The 22609-nt window shown below is 36.6% G+C and overlaps 1 protein-coding gene across 2 annotated transcripts in view; it reads right to left on the bottom strand.

The window, feature by feature from the left end:
- The window catches only part of LOC107098114 (neuronal cell adhesion molecule-like), a 116339-nt gene that overhangs the window by 21874 nt on the left and 71856 nt on the right, over nucleotides 1-22609 (bottom strand). For both annotated transcript variants that reach the window (XM_015395584.1, XM_015395585.1), the window contains exons 3-16: nucleotides 13058-13206; nucleotides 11245-11256; nucleotides 10563-10668; nucleotides 8870-9063; nucleotides 8379-8501; nucleotides 6582-6752; nucleotides 5991-6050; nucleotides 3639-3750; nucleotides 3375-3559; nucleotides 3104-3238; nucleotides 2402-2545; nucleotides 2201-2312; nucleotides 1951-2117; nucleotides 525-896 (exon numbers count right to left, since the gene is read on the bottom strand). In XM_015395584.1, coding sequence (XP_015251070.1) covers nucleotides 525-896; nucleotides 1951-2117; nucleotides 2201-2312; nucleotides 2402-2545; nucleotides 3104-3238; nucleotides 3375-3559; nucleotides 3639-3750; nucleotides 5991-6050; nucleotides 6582-6752; nucleotides 8379-8501; nucleotides 8870-9063; nucleotides 10563-10668; nucleotides 11245-11256; nucleotides 13058-13148 — 1984 coding nt within the window. In that variant the 5' untranslated portion in view covers nucleotides 13149-13206. The remainder of the gene's footprint in view (nucleotides 1-524; nucleotides 897-1950; nucleotides 2118-2200; nucleotides 2313-2401; nucleotides 2546-3103; nucleotides 3239-3374; nucleotides 3560-3638; nucleotides 3751-5990; nucleotides 6051-6581; nucleotides 6753-8378; nucleotides 8502-8869; nucleotides 9064-10562; nucleotides 10669-11244; nucleotides 11257-13057; nucleotides 13207-22609) is intronic.

Here is a 22609-nt window from a genome sequence, read left to right as displayed (position 1 = left end):
CTTCTTGTTTATTTTTCTGCTCTGGAGTGTACATGCTTCGCCTATGAGAAAAAAAGCAGCGCATGAACCGAACGCGAATCGAACCGAGACAGTCGAACCGAAAGGTTTTCATAAACCATTCCATCCCTAGTCTTTATACAGATAGTTGTGACAAACTAAACTATGCAATATCTAATCGGTTAGACAAGACACAGAGTTTCAGGTGATTAAAACATTGGAAATTTAGTCATTTCATAACTAAAACATATATGACTCATTAAATTTCTTACTCAGTGAAAGTTCTCTGTTTAGAAACCTGTTGCAAACCTTCGCTGTTGAGCTTCCTTTGCAGCTTCCAGGTTTAAATTTCCATTTTTATGAATATGAGCATAAGGGATACTGCTTAACAGCATACTGCTGTCACGCCTGTAAACATGTCTGGTGCATCTTCCAAGCTAAAGAACTAACTGAACAGTCAAATTACTTTACAGTCCGATTTCTCTGTCATTTAACAACTTTATAAAATTAAAATCAGAGTCACATACCAACAACAGATAGCTCAGCAGTGGCTGAATCATGGTCGAGGGTGTTATTTACGACACATGTGTAGGACCCAGCATCACTCTCTGATATATCAGTGATAGACAGGCTCTCAAACTCCACAATGAATCTGCAAGATAAAAAAAAGTGCAACTTCAAACATTTTACTAGTTGAGAACTAAACGCAGGTTTTTCAATGATGTATCCAAGCTTTAAAAAAAGGTCTAACCGCTCATCATCTAGCAGCTCTTCACCGTCTTTAAGCCAAGTGACGGTGGTAACGAGGTCCTTGTCATGTTTCACTATGCACTCAAACAGCACAGAGCCGCCTCTTTGGACCACCTTGTCAACCGGTTGCTTGAGGATTCGGGTAGGTTCTGATTGGACAGTGACATAAGGTTATAAATAACAATAATTAGTTCTGATTATAAAGGTTAACAAAACTTTAGTCAATAAAAAAGTTTAAAAAAGGGACACCAAAACAGATGTTAGTGCTCCTATTGCTAAAAATGTATAAGAAGGACCTATTTGACAGATTCAACCACCTGATTCCTGGATCTTTCCTTCTCTTTCAAAGTTACATTGAGCCTTTGGTTGCCTCTCTGATTAAAGGTATAATGGAGGATTTTCAAAATTTTTCAAAAGACCCGCCCACAACCCAGTACGTAAGAAAGGAACGTCTATTAAATACGTGCACGAGCCCATTTCTCCTTGTGCACGCTCTGTTTAAATGTTGCTGTTTGCAGCGCTCATACAATCTTAATTTCCAAAAGAAGATTTGCAATTTTTCCACTATGTAAGTGAAAAAGGGGACGATACGTAAACATATCACCAGAATGATTGACCATTAGGAGGACTATTTATTTACATGATCCACCTGGGAATAGAACATCCTCCACTATACCTTTAAGATTCCTTAATTAGTTATTAGGTTAAGTGTGAAGTTTTTGAGCCATATTTCATCTTCTTTAAAATGATTCTGTTCCCCTTAGTTTAGTTCAGTGGTCCCCAGAGTGGGGACACACCTCTCAAATTTAGAGGAGGGGTAGAAATGAATGTATTGATAGTAATGTTGAATTATTTTACAAAGTATAATAAACAGCTAGACTTAACAATACTGTAATACTTTAACTCTGGTAGTTTAGTGACTTAATTCACTGCAGATCTTTGTTCAACTGTTTAAATTGTTGCATGGCTGGGAGGGCAGGGTAATGAGAGGCATAAAAACGTTCCTGTAAACCAAAGAGGAGCCCAGTAATTAAAGTTGAAAAAAAACTGGAACATTTTACTAGGTCACAATAAATCTAATCTATAAGACAAACAGGTCCAAATCATTTCCAGTATTATCTAATCAAATCAATCCAGAAGAATCTGAGACTGTATTCTTAGGAAAGTCATTTTAAAGGTCGTTACAGAAATAAACAAGCTCACCTTTAATATCCAGGTAAACATGGTTCTCAGAAATACCAAGATAGTTATTGGCAACGCAGGTGTATTTGCCTTTGTGCTGAGCCTGGGCTACTTGAATCTCCAAAGTACCGTTGTCATGCAGGATGTAATCATCTCCATCCAGGATGCCAGATTTACGGTCTTTAAACCTAATATAAAGAAAGTTGGCTTCTCTGATTTCTGTTTAAGGAATTATTTTTAAAAGTTTTCTGCTATATGTTGTTTAACTCACCAATCAATTTTAGGAATGGGTGACCCAAACGAGGAGCATTCCAGAAAGGCTGGGCGATTTTCGATAACCTGGTAGACTTTGTTTGCTGGAGTCAGCACCCTTGGTGGCTCAGCTGCAGTGAGTCAACAGAAATTATTTACAAATTTGTTTACTCTTTAAACAGCTTTAGAATCCATCATGGAAGTTAAGTCATAAACGTACAAAGGACGTTTACAAAAGCGTTGGACAGGAGGTAGCCATATGGGTTGGAGATGTTGCACTGGTACACAGCGCTGGACTCGACCCTGACTTGAGTGAAGATGATTGAGTCGTCTTCCACCTTTCTGCTGATATCTTTAGGTGAATCTGAGAGGGAATAGGGTAATGTTAAAGAGCTTTGGATATGTGAAGGGTAAGAGGGAGACATCCCTAGAATAATCAGATGACTGATCCCTGGGTACCGAACGATATTCTGCTTCTGTCAAAAAGTATCTATACATTTCTTAAAGTTTAAGGGAAAAAAATATTCAATTTTTCTTCCTTTTTTTTTGCATCTTGTTCTTGTGAATGAAAAGTTTTAAAAAAAAGAACAAATTCCTCTGCGACGACCCTTCTACTTTCAGTATAACAACCGTCAGATTAAAATGCATCTTACTGCAACATTCTCTTCTTCTAACTTCCTTCGTAGCACTTTGTTTGTTTTTGGTAAAGTTTGGGATTTAACTGGATTTCTGTAATCACTTTGTGTTGCAAATCATTATAGAGAAAATTTGAATGCTTTAACTGGTTGGAGAAAATTATTAACAGTTTTTACTTTTACCATGTTTTTTTTTTTTATAAATTATAGCAGATCTGATGTATGCTGTGATAAATATTTTATGTTAGGATTGATAAATTCTCAATTGTGGAACAAATTGCCCTTACTCTCGATAAGGTCACCATTTATTGACCACAAGATGGAGGGTTTAGGTATGCCATTAGCTCTGCAGGTCAGCACTCCATTCTCTCCTGGAGCCAGAACAAGATTCTTTGGAGGCCCACTGATCCAGTAAGGAGTCGCTGCAAAAGGACAGAGAAGCCAATTAATTACTGAACAGACCGTCTTTGTGGCATCTGTGCATAAATCAATTATGAAAAGAATGAGGGCGAGGGGAGAAAGGGAAGGCAGGAATAAACAAAGATGGCGTTGACACACCTTTGACCACGACACTGATGATGTGGTGCGCAGCGCCGTGCTGGTTCTTGGCTGAGCAGCGGTAATCTCCAGCATCTGATTCAGACACGTTCACAATCTGCAGGGTCTTGTTGAAGTGCAGGAAGGATGTGCGGCTACCGGGGAGGTCTCCGCTCACTTTGGTCCAGGATACCTCAGGGGTGGGCCTGGATTTAAGAGTTGTGATTAAGTAGGCGGGCGTTCAAGGCAATGAAACATTCAATAGAGGCAAACTCTCTGACTTACAGTCCTTCGGCAATGCACTCCATCTCCAGTACGTGTCCCTTCAGCACCATCTTGGAGCTCGAGTGGCCAGATGGGATGAGAAAGGTTGGCTTCCTCTCATCCACTGGGGCCTCTGCAGTTACAAACACACACACGGCACAATGAGTCAAAAATGAAAGAAAATAAAAGCTCTCTTTTCTCTTTTGCATCAGTCCAGAATAAAGAAGAACTAAGCTGAGCCATTCCTTTCATGTTCGTTACCCTCTACCACTCAACAAAGATGTTATCAAAATGTCTGCCTACACTTTACTGTATGTGCTGTGAGGGCTGTTGACAAAATATATATATATCTATGAGCATTAATTTCTAAAATAATGTTAAAAGTGTACACAAAAAAAAATGTAATTCTGATCCTTCGCTTGATGAGAATCATTAAAACAAAAACCTAATTAAAATAACACCAGGATGAATATTTAAGATGAGACTGTTATTTTTCCTATTTTAATTAAACCAAAGATGTTTTTTTATATAATCAACAATTTTCATATATCTATAACTAAGAGAAATAAGGTGGAAATAAGAGAAATAGAATGAAAACAAGGCTGTGCTAAATCAAGGAGGAGAAAAGGATGACATTTGTAAATAAAGGACTTCCACTGCAGGTTAAGCTGAGGGAAGACATTTTTTGGCATATTTACATATTAGTGTTTTGGGATCATATCTGTTGTGCCAACATAATGATATTTTACAATTTGGATTCACTCTTCATGTTTGTTAATGTGTTGCACTTTTAAAGCTCTGGTCTAATTAATATGACAAATATCATCATATAGCCAAAACACAAAAAAGCTTTAAAGAACGAAACAAATAAATAAATAATCTGTTTCTTTTGTTTTTTTGGGCTCATACTTAATTGCAAAAAAGTTGCTTATTGATTTTGTTCTTTTCTTTACGGCTGTCAAAACAATAATAAAAAAAAAAAATATGGATGAGAAAGCATCTTCTGGAACCAATGAGGGAGACCACTTTTTTTGGTTTTATAGCTAATGATACGTTTTAAATGAAATATATATAATGGAAGTGAGGCCAGATACATTTAACGCAAATGTTTCCCAATTACCCTCCACATAGTTTAAATGTGTCATTTATATTAGGAGATCAGCTACCTATAAACAGCATTAGCCCTAAGTGACTTTTTATAGCCAGAAAATGTTTGCGTCGATTGAATTTAGTATCTTTAGAATAATGTTTTACTAAAGCAGTCATTTATCATGTTACTGAGTCTCAGGTAGACTTGGCTTCCAGAACGCTTTTGAATCCCTATGTAGGGTGTGCCTCAACTAGGTCTACAAGCTACTCCCTTTCCTCCACTTTCTCTCCTTAGACAGAAATTACCATATAAATATGAACACATTAAAATGTAGGACACTGCATGTAGTGCAATAAATATTGTGTTATTGATTGACTATACTAGCTATCCTAACATCCTGGCATGACATGTATTTTCAGATGTTACATACTAGGTTTATGGAGGACCAGCTCTACCATATTTAAAAATAAAATATGGAAATAAATAAATGCTCAATAAATAAATAAGCAAAGAGCAGAAGTTGACCCTCTAAGACACAGCCCTTCCTCTTTTGCATAATGGGGCAGAAATGCATACAGAAATGTGAAAATGACAGGCAGAAATAAATAGCATTGAAGAAATAAATAGGGTAAAAAAAATACAAAGGAAGAATAAAACAGACAAAAATATTATAATATAAACATAAATAAATACTTAAAAAAATAAGTAATTAATAAATAAAGTTGAAGATTTTAACGGACAATAAATAAATAAGGTAATTATTACAAAGGCGAATAAACAAAGAAGCTAAATAAAAGAGATATATACATTTATGTCTAACTATGTAATTTAATTTCTATCTATATTTATTTCTTTATTGTATTTTTGATGGCAATTAATTGTATGCTTATTTATTTATTGAGCATTTATTTATTTCTGTATTTATTTTTAAATATGGTAGAGCTGGTCCTCCTTAATGGTTCAGTCTAAAAGAAAATAAATGTTCAGTTTAAATTTAAGCAAATTAAATGAAAATCCATTGATAAAAGTGTGTCAGCTAGATAAAGAAGGAGTGAGTCTTGGGGTTAAGGGTGGGGGGGTTAGTTAGGAGGCTACAGTGTTTAGCTCTACATAGGAATAACCACAAGGGGGTGCCAGTTCACGCCCTGGAAGAAACCAGAGAGCTTTGGGCAAAGAAGCCAAGAGGATGAAGGAGTTGAAGGGTTGGTTGTTAGTGGGTGAAAGCTAGAGTCTGGAGCTTTGGGTCGGGAAGAGTTAAACACTGGAGGGTGCCAAAAACTCACCATTTAACACCATTTCAGTGAAATTATAATAATCTGCCATTGTGTCATTGATTTCATCCACTGTAACACAGCAAAATAAAATAAAAAAAAATCACACATGCAACAGTTTGAAATTATGACATCAACAAAAAAAAAGAAAACATAATGGAGGAGAAAAACAAAAACCAACAGGATAAAACAAACAGCTTTAGATGAAGTCACAATATGCACTGAGGAGCCTCATGGTGTCAGCTGCAAAGGTAAACATGACAACAGCTGTATTTTTTGGTGGAAGAGAGTATGTTAGGAATTCTTCACACAGAAGTGACAGCAAAAAGCTGCTTAGAGAATTTCTCACAGATCAACCAGAACTCAGACAATATGTCTTTTGAGTCAGATGACGACCACTGGCATCTGAAAGATGAGGACCGTGTTAAGAAGCAGGCTTTCCCTCCCACAGTGCCATCAAAGCACATACTGTCCTGCTGAAAGTCAACCACTTCATCGCCACATGGATTAGATGAAAACACTGCAGTCCCCTTTTGTTGTTACAGTCATACAAACTTACATCAAATCTTTAAATATAAGCACTGAAAACTAGGCGAGACTTACTGGTGAGCACTTTGACAGTGATAGGCTGTTTCTGCTGGATGGTTTGTGTGTGTGTGAAGCGAGCATAGCAGATGTAGTCACTTCTAGAATCCTCTCTGCGAACGTTGGAGAAGTACAGGTCGCCGTTCAGGGATTGAGACACCCTCTTGCTCTGAGGAAGCTTCTGGAAATCTAAGAAAAGTACAACTATATAAATACATTTCATTTAAATTTTTGAAAATATTGTCCAAAGTAGTTCCACAGGGCTGCATTCAAGGACCCCTACTTTCTTTTTCTATAAGTAAGTCTTATAATAAATAAATATGAGATTTTGGATTTATTGCAGATAAAACAATCAAGCATAGGTCAACTAATCATTAAACTAAAAAAAAATAATATATACAGTCTGCTTACGTTCATATTAGCACAACTTAGGTTCTTGGAACATGCACAAAAAAAGGTTAATGTTACATAAATTGTTGCATAAAATAGCTACATAAATTTCCTAAATTTAACATGGTTCATGGGGTGAAAACCGAAATGATAAATATTTTATTAAGTTTTTAAAACAATATAGTTTAGAAGTTGGTGAAAATGCCCCACCTACTGGCCAAGAACAGTTAAACTTGTAGCTACAACTTGTTTTTAAGGGAACAATAAAGAGGATATTGACTTAAAATTATTATGAACCATAATTCTCGTTTGTTGAGATGGAAGGAACATTCCCTATAAACATTTGCTCGTTAAATGTTTCTCTCGTCAAACTTTGAATTATGGTCAAGAATCGCTTCAGTGAAATTTTATAGCTTTTTTCCAAATAGAAATATTTGTTATTTTTTTTATGAATTAAAATCAGTTTGTAGTACATTTGTATTCAGTTATGCTGAGATACTGCTTTGATAAACTGTTTCCAGTAAACAAATCATTCCAAATTTTTAAGCTCATAAATATGTAAAGGAGGCTATGTGTTTAAGTGTATAGTTCTGATTACAGTATTTATTTTAATTAAATGTCCAATGGGGCAGCTTTGTTAATAAATGTGCTTATGTGTCTTAATACCATAACTTGCTTTCTGACAATATTTTATCAAACTTTGTTCCTAGAGTCACAACAAAATGACCATATGTTTTATGAATTTGATTCAAAAATATTTTATTAATCCCAAATGGACTTTAAATGTTGTTGTAACTTATAAGGATTTCTTCAAAAACTTATTGTAGGTACTGATGGTTCCTCCGACTGGATTTCCACAATCTGATGAAGAAAACGCACAGGCTTTTCTACAATATTCTCCATTTTATGGAGAACATCATATATTTTTTGCAACACAATCTCCAGAAGTTAAAGAGGAGTTTCCAGAACATAGCTAGTGTTCTTTATTAGGTTGCTGTTTCTTTAAGTTAGGTGTTCTGATGCTGCAACTGAAAATGGGTTCAATAATGCAGCAGCTGTTCAGTGTTTCCAAGGCATTGTAATAGTGGATGGATATCAAAAAGCAAAAACCAAACAATGCTTTAGGAAAGTTATAATGATAATTCTTGCAACTGGGTTTTTAAATTAATCTACTTTTTTGTTGTGTTGAACTTTATTAATCTCACATTGGAGAAATTTACCTCTGCATTTAACCCATCCCTTTGGGCAGCAGTGGGCTGCCATCTTGTGGCGCCCGTGGCAGGCTGTGGGAGTGGGGCTCAAAACCTGAACCTCAGGATTCCAAGCCCTATGCTCTAACCACTAGGCCGCCACTCCCTGTTATAAACCTATTACGGTTAAACTAAGGAAATTCCAAAAACAAGCAAATGGCTGATGATAGCTTACTATTGTCCATCCAGAATATGATGGGAGGTGGAAGTCCTGCAGGGGGTTGGCATGGCAGCACCAAGGAAACACCCTCCTTAACCACAATTGGCTTGATTTTGTCCTTTGACCACAAGGGGGATTCTGGAATCATTGAAAAATGAAATGAACACCACAGGCTTTTATTGACACAATGTTGGCATAAATGTTGGCTGATAGTGAAGGGCTGCAAACATGATGACAGGGGCAATGGGGTGAGATGAGAGGATGATGCCTAACTGAAAAAAATCTTATGAGGAAAATAAAACAGGACAGTAAGATATATTCTAACATGCAGTTTCTCTACATGCAAGCTTTACCTTCTGTCAACCCTCTTAGGAAGGGCAATGCAACTTAATTTACAGAAAAAGAGAAAAGGAAGAAGGAAATGGTACAAAATGTTCACTGTGTTTTATATTTGGAGAGAATGACAGACAAAAAGTAGAAAAAACGAAGCTGCCGGCCGCACTTACTTGACTGTCTGACGACGATTTTGTTGGATACAGCAGCTCCATATTTGTTCCTCGCCGTGCACTGAAACACACCCTCAAAATTTTCAGGTCGTGCTCTTGTGATGTCCACCTCTAGAGTCCCTGAATTAGGCCTCATTGTCACACTAGGGTCCTCGTTGACATCAAAGTGAGTCCCATCTTTCGTCCAAGAGAAACTGGAGGAGGAAATCCAGTTTAATCAAAAATAACAAGTACAAAGTTCCAATCTTTGACTTTATTTCATATTTATAAATGAAACGTTACACTGGAAAAAATCTAAATCTAGATAGTTCATTTTTTCTTATAATAAGTGACTTTTACTTGGATTGAGGAGGTAAAAGAGACATTTTGCCAATGGAACAAGACAATTTACACTTAAAATAAGAAAACACAATTGCATTGTCTTATTCCAAGTGCATATGATCTAAATATCTTATTTTAAGAGTAAAAATATTCATTCTATTGGCACACTATCTCATTTACCTACTCAATTTAAGGGTAAATACACGAAATTTAGGTAATTTTCACTCATTTGTAGATTGTTTTTCCAGTGTAGAAATTTGGTCCATAAAAAAATATAGTCTCTTTGCACTTAATTTAGCAGGGAAGGCTAGCGCCCCCTGGCTGAGCTTTATTATTCTACTTACAATGTTTAGTTGATTTAAAAAAAGAAGAAATTTTGTATAGACACATTAAAATAACTTATACCACAGGTTAGCCACTACCTCCATATGCAGTCAAATTAATCAAATCAGAATAGCATTACAAATAAATATCTATTCAGTAGCTTAATTCAACAGCTGAAACATATATGGATTTATTGCGCAATAACACATTTTAAATAATAATACATAATAACACTTTTAAACCTTAATTTATGATTATTTTGGTTATTTCTGATAACAGCTAATGAAAAGACCTTTAGGGTAAAAACATGGCATCAGAATAATAAAAAAAAATCTAAAAACATAGAAATGTGAGCTTAATAAAAGTATGTCAACATCCACCTAAAGGGTTTTTTTGTTTAGTTTTTTCCTAAAAATCACTTTTAATCCTGCAGACAGATCAGAACTTTATATTTTAATTGTAAATGTATTTCATATTGTTGAAGAAATAAATATATATTATCCAATGTGATTTAAACATTTCCTAACTAAACTTAAAACTAGTCCAGATTCAAGTTGCACGACAATATCTGTAAATAAGGTCAGGAAAAAAAAATCAATCTCCTAATTGTTTCCTGTTTTTGGGTTTGGTTTGCCAGCCCTAAATTACCACTGGCAGCTCGTCAGGCCCACCTCTTTGAAAAGCTTCTGGAGGCAATACTGCTTTTCTAATCAGCTGCAGACCAAACTATTAATTACAGCAAATAAAGGATTATTTCCCTCTCATGTAACCAAGGTTGATGCTAATTCTATCCTCAGTATAAGCTTGTTTCTTTGTTTTAAATCTATGCAAAATACCAACAAAGATTTAAAAAAAACCTAAGGGGGAAAATAAGAATCAATAAGGCTGTTGTGGCAAGCAGCAACCAGCTTTTGGCAAGGGCGGAACGCCTACAAATAAATATAAATATCTTTGTTTACATTTAGGACAAAGTTTAGTTTTAAACGAAAATGAGATGGAATAAAAAGAAACCTGATCTACCTTTAAACTGCTTTTGGCTTCTACTTACCTAGGATGCGGCTTCCCCTTTGCTTCACAATAAATAACAATATTCTCTCGAGGATCCACAATGTGGTCCTTTGGGGACTGTTGAGTTATTGTCGGAGGCTGTGGCACTACAAAGAGAAAAGAAAGAGAGGGAATGTTTAACCATGACCTTTATGCCTTCATTTAAGTCTTTTTTCCTTCTCTTATATTGGTCACACAAGCAGCCATCATCGAACACAGTGGGAGTGACCATAATATCTAAAACCATGCCGGGCTTTGCTGACACACTCATAAAAAGCTCTTAATGTGTGTAACAGTAAAAAGCATGCACAGCACAGAGGTGCATTTCCCCTTAGTGCAATTATCTGATACTTACTGAATTCCTGTCAGTGCTGGAGAGATAACTAATGGACTATGACAAAACAAATAACTGAAAATTCATTCTGTGTGCAATATTACTCTGAATACAATATACCACCTCTGCAGAAACACGCAAAACAAGAGGAAGCAAGCAAAACAATGAAAGCATGCAAAATTACACTCCAAATCACACTCAGTTCTTTCTAACATAAACAAAATATAAATAACAAGCAGCTTAAGTAAAAAAAAAAGAAAAACAAATCCTAAACACGTGGTCAAAAAACAAGAAGAAAAACCACAAATGCAACTCTATTGATTAAAAAAAACATTCTTTTGTGACTTACATCCTGGCAGAACTTTAGTGTTTTCCCCCAATGAATCAGGAAACAAGAAAACAATGTGACAGTAGAGAGATGAAGGCATTAGTGATTAAAGAAAAAAATGGTCCAATGTTTGGATAAGGCAGTCTCTGATTGTCAACATTTCCAGCCAGATGTGATGAAGACCTCACAAGTACTGGGAATAAACTTAATTTCACTCTGATGAATTCTAATAAAATCCAGCGAAGCCCTCTGTCTTATTTTGCTGAGATTTAATGTGAAAGATGAAACAATGAAACAATGATTCATTTTCAACTGGATAGACATATGAATACATGGTTTAGCATATTCTTTACAAATAAAGATCTTAAAAACACGGACTGATTTGTTTAAAGTAGCACTACAAATGCTTAACAGCTGTAACTGCACTAGGGCTGAAACAATTAATCGGAATAACTGTGATTAATTATATATATATTTATACAATCCTTAACTAATTTAATAATTGTTGATTGTTTACTAGAGATTAGTGACCTTTAGCTGACAGAGGAACCCACCTTGAGCAGCAATTATACCAAAGTTGTAAAAAATATATATGTTAACATTTTGCATTTAAAATAAAAATCTTTTTCTTCTGTCATATGCTCTATCCAGAACTCCTCAAGTGGAAAACTTTTAATTTAACCTGGTCTAATTTCGCAAAAAGTCTTCTTTAAAGAAGTTTTTGCTGACCGATTAATGGAAAAAATAATCAAAAAATTAATCAATTTGCCAAATAATCGTTAGTCTAAACTGCACTACTGTGTGGCTTTGCAAACCATAATATCAGCATCACTGAATACAAATGCACAACATACAGATTTTATTTTAAAAAACACAAAAAAACATATTGGGACTATTTCTTCAATATTATAATCTTAAAATAATCCAAATTAAATGCATTCAGGTCTCTGGTAGTACAATAGAGTATAATATATATGTTTATTAATATTCTAATAAAGAAAATAATGTCCCAATATTACAAGAATAAAGACATAATATTATATCGATGGCATTAAAATTGTAATATAATGAAAATGAAATAATAATATTAAGTCTACGATAATAAACCTTTTTAACAATATTAAAGTTTCCAGTCTCTCAGCTGGCCTGGCAGCCTCTGCATAGACTGCTGCCTCCATGACCAGGATAAAGTGGAAGACGTCGAGTACAATTAAGTTGTACCAAAATAAACTCATAACATTACAAAAAAAGTCATAACACTATGAGACTAGAGTTGTTGTTAAAACTCTAGTCTCATAAGTCTTATAAGTTGCAATATAATAAGAAAAAAGCCATATTACTAGAATAAAGAAGCATCATACTTTAACGTAAACTCATAGGTTAAGACAATCTCCTAAGGCTGCATTTTTGGTGACTGGTAGATAAATGTATCAAAGCCTTCATCTTATTAAAACAATTTCAAGTCTCATAATTTTAGAATAAAAAATAAAATATTACAACTTTTTTCTCATAATTAGCAATAAAAGTATGAGCATGGCCCTAATAATCCATTGTACTGGATGTTATATTGCAAAATGAGAACAAAATAGTAAATTAGTTAAATCCTCCTACAATGTGTCATAAACTTCATTTCTGCGACAAAAAAAAAGAAAATCCTGTCTCTTAATTTTCTAAATGTGAAAGCCCCGTTACGAAACAAAAAAGGTTGAAGTTCAGTATGATTTCAAGATTCAGTTTAGTATAAAACCCCATAAAAACTAGCTTCTATAAAATAGAGAATCTTAAAAACAAAACTAATGCGGTTACTAATGTGTGGTGTGATCTGTTTCCTTACGGTCTAAAGGGACTTCCAGAGCTGAGGTGAAATGTCCCAAGATCAACACTAGCAGCGCTGCAACCAAACTCCTCATCTCCAACCCCATCATCGTGCGTCACTGTGGTCTGCCCCTGCCCCTCTCACACAGTCTTAGGGCACGTCCACACCTGCAAAGAGAAAGAAAGCAAGAAGGTGAATCACAGACATCACATGACAGCTAAGAATTTCACAGCACATCCAGTTGCAGAAGCTATTAATCATAATACTGAGTCTGTTCTATCCTGCATCCACAGGAGGGTCAAAGGTGAAAGAAGTGAGGAAGTTACATAAACCGGATCTGTTGTCAGGGATCAATGTCTGTCGGAGTGCACGGCGTTTTGCCTGGAGCTATCTTTTTGATGTAAACTAGTTCCGTAGGGATGGAGTGTGGGAGCCACACGGGTTCATCTCACCGCACTCATCACACTGTGCTGTTAGTGTGCTTTGCTGCAGTGTCGATTCTAAAACACCAGAGGATGGAATGGCAAAGGTTCAGGACAGGCGGGGACATAGGATTCATTCCAGCTCATTTCACTCTCAGTTTTATCAATGTGAGTGTCTGGCAGATTAAGCTTGAGGCAAATTGATCTGCAGTAAGGTCAGATTTCTGACACTCGACCATCAGTCTTTCACAAGACAGCAGCTGTAGCAGGAAATGTCAGGTACAACTGTTTGATAGCTGTTTAATGGTGCGGAAACAACAGGTTCATCCCGGATGACCTGTCTGGATAAAACATTTAAAAAAAACGGTGAAACATTAATTAATCATTATTTACACCAATTTCTTCCATTATGATGTTTGTGCAGCTCAATAGCTAGACTGTAACTAAGGATAGAAAAACAAAAATGTTATTTTCTTTCATGCTTTCATTGTTGTCAGGCAGCTCAGTTTTAGGATGTCAGGTCAGTTTTCAAAAGATAATATTGTTCTATTGGAAAAGGCTGAAACAAAAGAATAATAGCAAATCATTAAAAGAAGTCAGGGGAATGCAAACCCGACTGGGACAAGCTTTGATATAAATAAGTACTGAAGCACTCTGCTTTAGTATCTGTTTTTACTATTCAGTGTTGCAAAGAACTCATTATTATTCTATATGAATAAAAAATGCAGTTGAGGTGAGGAGTCAAAAGACTGAAGATATTGGATAAAAGGAGTCATTTCCTATCTTTTAATGACAGTAATAAGACCTGTTTTTTAATCTTTCCCTCCTGTGTGTTTCAGCCAAAGAGGCTGCTGGTCTAATATTAAAATAGCTCAGTTGCATTAGAGCTCAGGAAGAATTATTTTCTAATCAGAAAAATCAGAAAAGCAGTACAGAGAAATCGGCTGGTGATGCAAATTGGACATTTTCAACCAAGGAGCCCTCAGAAATAATTGGAACTAGAATATGGATCCTTTTCTTATTAGGTAAGAACCATATGAAGCATCTGCTATGTTTGAATCTATAACTGCTTTCTTCTATTTAGACTCAAGTTCTGATAGTTTAATGTCAGTGAGGTATTTAACAGTAAGGGAGCTGATAAGTCAGAAGCTAAGTGGAACAAACCTGTAAAACACTTTTAATCCCAAAACCGTTAAGCCCTCTGGTAGATGTCATTTCAAAGGGATCATTTTACCAACGATTTGAATTCTGTTCAAGAACGTTCAGACTTGAATCTGATACAGATACAGAATCTGAATAGGAATTTATTTCAGACAATTTTAGACAGGCAATTTGACAAACAACAATAAATGAATTAACCAAATACACACAAAAGAGACTATTTAACATTTTAACATCAACCAAACACCAAAAACCAAACTAAATTCACCTCAACACATATAGAAACAAAACCCTGAACCAGATAAACCTTCAGTATATACAGCCAGAAATATCGATTAATTGAAATTGTCTGAAAATGGGTATGAAGAAGTAAAACTTATTATGTATATGTATATGTCTCCCTCTAATTGCGCTTAAATTAACTTAAAGTAGAGTAACGTTCCTGTTAATTTTTTTTTTCTCCAAGCTAAAGATTAGTGAAATGGTAAAAAGGTTTAGAGCTCAAAACTAAAAATAAGGTGTCCAAATAAAAATTATAAAACACAAAAAGCTTATCATTGATTGTGAAAGAGTGATTGCTTAAAAGACATTTATTGATTACCAAAATTTTAAAATAAAGATCATTTCTTTTAACACTGACTGCTGGTCTTATTTTCCATTAGAGACCGTTTTCTAGTTAAATAAAAATTATTTCAAACTAAAATTTACTCAAGATAGAAATGCTTGCAGTTTATTCAAACTATGAATGAGAGCAGGTTCAGAAATGCTTTCTATTTATCTTTTGAACTACCAACCTCTGTGTGTCACAGAACTTTTTTGTTATTAACAAACATTAAAAAATTAGATTTGGGATGGAGATCCACTCCCTCTTAGGAATGCCATTAATTAAACCTATTTAAGAAACAGCAGCCATACTGTAGAATATAAATTCCTTAACCAATCAGTCTTTGCTTTCAGAATATATGTATGATTCATCCCTGCTTCTCACAGGAAGAATTCATTTCAAATGCTTTTCTTACATTGCATTTCCTGAAGGGTAATCACCCAGTCAAGGATCGACAAAAACCGGAGACAGGATAATAATCAGGAACGGTGTAGCTCTAATTTTATTCAGTGTTATTTCAGGGAAATCTCAGCATTTTGTGTGATTAAGGTTTCTGTTCTCAGATGATGAGGGAAGAAAGAATAAATAAAGGTCTTAAACATTCATTTTTTAAATCCTTTTTCAGAACCGCAGCGAGAAGTGTTCTTAATCTTTCCTTCCTGCATGTTGCACCCAAGCATCTGTTATTAAAATGTCACCGCTGCAATCAGAGCTCAGGGAGGCTCATTTTCTCAGCGATCACAAAGCAAATTAGTAAATTTAGTTTTTAATGATGGTTACAACATGAAATAATCTAACAGAGGCAGAGGTGTAGATGCGTGGAGCTGTTTTGCCCTGGGGTTGACAGGATCCGATTTTTAGACGAGATAGCAGAACGTGTGTCTGGTACCAGAGGCTATATAGTGAGTCAGTCAGACCTTGATTCGGGCCCGATCATCCCTGGGGAGGGAATGTGCTCGTTAACGCTGCCCCAGGGTCATAATACAGTTATGCCCTCAAAGCTGGTGTCTGGTAACTTGTTACCTCGGGCTTTAACTACATCTCTCCTGGGAAGCGCTGTATTATTTGCCCAGCTCAGCCAATCACAGTGCTCTGTTCATCAAAAGGTAGGTCTGGCTTGGGATTTGACACACAAAGATAAGGAGAGGCATTTCACCCAGCTCCTTTGAAGCAGAGAGAGTTGTAGAACTTGAATACACTCTGTTTAATATTTATTTTCAATATGCAGTGAGAACTCTGAGATCAGAGTTGATTTACAAATAATACCTCTATCTAAAGGTTTAAAGTCTGAACTGGATAGAAACCATCAATTGTCCAAACAGCAGAAAAAGAAGTAAAAATAAATCATTTTCATGACCGGAATCAGATTTTCAGTCTGATTTGGTTCCAATTGGAGACTGGTCCAGTAACTTATAAAACTACATTTACATGCAGTGAATGCATCCTACATAATACAGAAACTATAGCTGAGCAAAAAAAAGCAAAAATTCAACTATTGGTGCAATATAAGATGACTAAAGGTAAAAGCTAAGAAAGACATAGCAGGAAGTACTTTAAAGGAAAAATAAATTTTCTTTCAAGAGATGTAAATAGTTTCTTCATGTTGAGAGAGAGAGTGAATGTCTTTCCTCATATAGTATGAACCTGCACAGAATACAGCACAGGCACTCTGTTTTGTTCTTCTTTACTTTCAGTCTGTAATTGAAAATTATTAATTGAGGAATATGGACAAACTTTGCAGAGCCCAAAGGTTTGAATACAGATATGGGCTCTTGAAGGAACACAAACTGCACTATCCATCCATTTTCCATCACACTTATCCCAAGTGGGGTCGCGTGGGATGCTGGTTCACTATCTCTAGTTGTCTACGGGCGACAGGCAGGGTACACCATGGACAGGTTGCCAGTTCATCGCAGGGCAACACAGAGACAAACAGGACAAACAACAATTCACGCACACACTCACACCTAGGGAGAATTTAGAGAAGCCAATTAACCTATAAGTCATTTTTTTGGACTTTGGGAGGAAGCCGGAGTACCAAGAGAGAACCCATGCATGCTCAAGGAGAACATGCAGACCCAATGCAGAAAGACCCCAGGCCGGAAATTAAATCGGAAACCCTTTTGCTGCAAGGCAGCAGTGCAACCCGCTCTTCCACTGGGCAGCCCGGACTGCACCATATTAGAAAAAATACAACAACACACAATTAGGACAGTGGTTGCTTGGTGTAGTGATGACAATATGAGCTTCAGTTAATGCATGCATTGGTTTCCTGTGTTTTCCATCATCATGATGTCATCACAACAATCATCAAGTATTTTAAGATTTCATCCTACTGACTAAATATATTCATATTTGCGTTCCGCTGAAATACAAAAAAGCCGACAAAATACCGCCTCAAAGCAGACCTTTAAAACTAGGATATCACACATATTGATTATGTGATGGCAAATGTGGATCGATCGGGACACTCTCTTTTTCAGAGAAGACAGACACCAGAATTGGTGACAAAAATCATGCACCACAAATCAGCCACAGTAACTTCTAAGTTGAATCCTAAAACACCTCAAGCTTATCTGGAATGGAGCCAGCACTCCATCCTGGATTCATTTCCCGATTTAATGAGGTGTAGCAGCTCAGCTTCAGCTGGTCAGCATGTTTGAGTCTTCATGTACACTGTCTGTACTTGCAGGAGTGTGTGACTGTCCATGTACAGTAGGTGTGTGCGTGATATAATTATCCTTGTGAGCTGCAGTGATATGGAGCAGACCATTCACATCCCTGTCACAGCGGGATGGCAGTAGAATTCTAGTGGGGCTCTTAAGACCAACAGAGCAGCGAATAGAGAAAGAGCCTGACTTTACCCTGTTAAAATGAAATAATAAAGGACTCAACACGGACTGCGGCAAATTAGAGAGACAAAAGCTATTTTTTTTATAGGCATAATGTTCTTAAAGGAGAAAGAATATATATCGGCCTTTATTGCATCCCAAGCATTCCCTGCTAACAGAGAGAGGAAAGCTAAAGTCAATAAAGCTCTTGCTGAGGCCCAGATAAATCTAGAGTACTGTTTAGAGTGGTGTGCCAAAAGGCTGACAGGCGGCTGATAAAATCGAACAGGAAATGGCCTCTTTGAAAGAAGCATGATAGGTTGGTAATGACAGATTTGCTGTTGGTTTTTGAAGGTTATTTATCGAATTGATTAGCCTGAGAGGATGATAAACCCTGCAATTATGTCACTTGGAAAACCTAATATAGTGAATACCTAAAGGTAATTATGGCAGCTTCCAAGCCACTAAGTCTTCACAAAGAGGAGCTTTTATAGGACAAGATATTTCACTATGTGTTTTTTTATTAATTTCTTGAAGAAAAAATACTGTCTAATGACTAAATAATCCAATAAATGATTTTTTTGCTATATTAATTTGTATACTTTTCTGTTTCAGCTTGAGTGAATAAAAGCTCATCACATATGCTCTATCTATCTATCTATCTATCTATCTATCTATCTATCTATCTATCTATCTATCTATCTATCTATCTATCTATCTATCTATCTATCTATTTTTATAAATGTAGCTTATTTTGCAGATGCAGAGACATGATTCTGCCAATGTGGTGCAGCCTCATCTTAAGGCAAACTCTAAAACACCTGCTGCAATACAATATATGTCATTTCTGTGGTGGAGTTAAATACAATAATATATCTATCCAAACAATAATATGTCCATTTTGCTTCTGAAAAGTTGTGCCCCAAGCCCTGATGTGAATAGTTTTTTGATTTGCACACAAACATGGAACAGGTTGGACAACCTCCCCAAGATGGCGGCTATATTTTAAGTGCCCCAGTAGCCAATGCAGGTACGTTTCTTTTTCATCTCTATGTTCAACAGCCCTGGAGTTGTGACACAGATGAACGTGCCATTTTATTTTATTGCACTTAAGTGAGGAACTCAAGATACTGTGATAAGTGTGAAACTAGCCTAATATTCCAAAATGACTCAAATCATTTTCAAGGACAAAAAAATGCTGAAATCAGATTATGAATCAGAAACTGCAGAGAAAACCTCCAAGATTAACATGAAATAGGTAAAAAATGTGACAAATAACTAGATTTAGTGTAAGGTACACTCAGCAATGAAACACCGCTTCATAATTCCTGTCATCCAACTGAAAGGTTGTTATGTTCATTACTGTCTAGAGCTATGTGAGACCACCATCATACTGGTCTGACGTTCTTTTTGCCACTGAAGAAAGTCCTCTCCTCTGTCAGAGCTGCATTGAGTTGCCCGGCCTCTCATTCAGACGGCCTCTTCAATTACTCCATTGTCATTTTGCCATAGCCAGCTACTTCAACATCCCAAAACTAATTGGTTTTGTGTACATGTCGCAAAAGTACACACACGGACAGAGAGCGTAGGGCTCGTTTGAACACACAAATGGAGGTGTCAGGGGCTCGAGGAATGAGAATGGAAGTGTAAATGAAAAGCAGTCATCAGAGAAAAGTCCTGACTTTAATCTAGCAGAAAACAGCAAATACTTTGTGCTACATACCGATCCTCTGTTATCTTTAGCACACAGAAATGACAAATTCATTGCTGTTCCATTGGTTGTTGCCGATTTCAACATCTCTAAGAAAGAAAAAAAAAACGAGCTAGTTTCTAATGGCAGGCCCCCTAATTAACTCCAATAATCAGCACTATTGATGGCTCACGCAATCAGAGTTTGTGAAGCATGGTATGGCCTTAATGGAGCAGCAGGGATCCCCTACAGGCGTCTAAATGGGGAAGTTATAATGATGAGAATGGATCCACATATGCTAGAAAGAGGAGGGAATAAAAAGGAAATGCCTGGAAGATTTTATTTTTTTCTGAGGATACTCCTATTCCTGAGATGTACCACATGTGCCGTTAACCAGCCAAAGGGAAAAGAGGGTTCCTCGACATTTGGCCAAAAGTTTCTCGCCAGCTTATGAAAAAAATGTAAAAACAGGTGGATTAACGTAGACTAAGGTTTTGTTTTTGAGCAGTGATTTGAAATATAGCCAGGACCCAAAAAGCTTGGCACTCATTGGCTCCCACAAACCCTTCTTTGAGCTAGTGCTTGATTACAATGGAAATTCCAGTGGCTGGCTGCAGTGTGGGTTTCCCTTAATCTTCTCATTAGCCTTTATAATTTGGAGACCATATGCAAATAATTGGTGTGGTTAACATATGAACTGGCATCCTGTTGTTCAGGGGCAGACCTCATAATTCAAAAAACGAAGCGGAGCCCTTTTATCTGTGCTGTACAATGCAAGACAATGAGACCACATCAGTCATTGGCTCCTCTTTAAATACTGTACGCTGTTGCATTGATTTTCTTCTTTCAGCTCTTTCATGTTTGGTGGACAATGCTGTTCAAAATTTCAAGCACTTTCATGTAAGGAGATTCTATACACTTTGTTTGTATATCTAAGCCTTTTTTAAAACTAGCATCAAACCTTTGCCTAAGATGTGGGCTCCATCAGTCAAACAGAGTAAATAAATAATCCTGTCATGACTTTGATGATATGAAAGCTTCTTAATAGCCAGTAACAGACCTTTCTACCACCAACATACAGGTGTGTTGATAATAGGGTGTTTCTGGTGGAAGAGGTCCTCCAGATGCACAGCTCTAGTTTAGCGAGAAACTTTATTTTTAAGTATTCATCAGCCTTTGTTTACACAGTATTCCTTTTGTAAATAAAAATTGGCCGGCATCATGGGAACTGTATGCTTTAGTGTATTAGATGCCAAACATTAAGACAATGTCACCTTTTACCATTTCACTTCAAAACTGTCCCACACAAAGTTTCTAGAAGTTTCACAAACCCTCGCCAGATTTCATTACAAAACATCTTCTGACTCTGTTTGACATCTGGTGCTAATGCAACATGTCCGGCAATTTGTTTAGTTCCCCTCCTTTCAGCGCACAGCCCATTGGCATTCACTAAGCTTCCTCAGCATACATGGCAACAACACTCCAGGATTTGCTCCCTGTCCCCTGTGTCCAAATGCTAATCAGCGATGGCGCCGGTGCTTCTGAGAGAGAGGGTTCCTTTTTAGCATGCAGATGGAAGCAGCGGCACTACATGAGATTGTGGTGTTAACAGGGAAATTCTGGCCTGCTTGGTCCCTTGGAAGAAGGAGTTATGCTTTCATCTCAAGATTTGTAAGGGAAAAAAGTACATGTCATTGTGAAGATTACACCCGCAGTCCTACTGAAGACTTTTCTACAATCTGGTAGACAGTGCTGCTAAGAAGTCATCACTAACTTTCTTATATTTTGCTTTTAAGTTGAGACATTCTTGAAATCCTAAAGGTGTCTGAAGGGCAGTCAGAATTTCCTTTTGTCAACTGACACAAAGCAGACAATGATAACTAGACTTCAGCTGTGGATAGTGTTATCAGAATTGCCTCTAACGTGTCCTAAAAAACCTTTGTGCCAAAGGACTGTTTAATGTTCCACCTCAGTGAGCCAGTAGCAACCAGGTTGTCTTCTCACTGCAGTTTGTGTTCTTACTCAGGTATGAATATGCAAGTTATTTTTTGACACATGGACATGTGGGGGGCTGCTCAGTGGAACAGTGGGTACTACTGCTGCCTTGCAGCAAGAAGGTTTTGGGTTTGATTCCTAGCCCAGAGTCTTTGCCTGTTCTCCCTGAGCATGCGTAGGTTGTCTCCAGGTATTCTGGCTTCCTCCCACAGTCCAAAAACATAACTGTTAGGCTTCTTTAAATTCTCCTTAGGTGTGAGTGTGTGTGTGAATGGTTGTTTGTCCTGTTTGTTGCCCTGCGATGGACTTGCGACCTGTCCAGGGTGAACCCTTCTTCTTGTTGGTAGACAGCTGGGGCACCATCACGCATCACAACCCCAGCTGGGATAATGTGAGATGGAAATTACCTTTATATTTTGTTGTTTGTTTTTTTAAATCCAGCAAGTCATGTTTTCCAAATCAAGGCGTGTAGTTAAGCCAAACCCTCTTGTTTTAGGTACAATACATTCAGGCATAAAATGGCTGCATGCAAAAAGCGTTGAACTTGTTCTTTCTCGACGAATAATAGGAAACTTACAAAGGAAAGATTTCTTAACCCTGTAATGCCAAATGTATCATATTTGATACATACGGTTTCTGAAATGTTTTGCGTCTGACACCTTTTGTATAATTTATTGGTAAAAACTTTGCTCAAAATCCTATTGTACACAATCAGATATACCTGATAACAGAGGGCAGAAGACTACACAAAAAATTATCTTGACTTATCGCATAGTAATAAATTATTAATATCAAAAATGTATTTCTGGTTTTTCTTTTTACATATTTTGTTACAAGGGCAAATAAGGAATTCAAACCAAAAAACTG

Source organism: Cyprinodon variegatus, unplaced genomic scaffold, assembly GCF_000732505.1.
Source record: "Cyprinodon variegatus isolate N-32 unplaced genomic scaffold, C_variegatus-1.0 Scaffold748, whole genome shotgun sequence".
In the NCBI taxonomy this organism is placed as follows: Eukaryota; Metazoa; Chordata; class Actinopteri; order Cyprinodontiformes; family Cyprinodontidae; genus Cyprinodon; species Cyprinodon variegatus.
The sequence above is the reverse complement of the archived record's forward strand: the minus strand, read 5'-3'. Positions and strand labels throughout refer to the sequence as shown.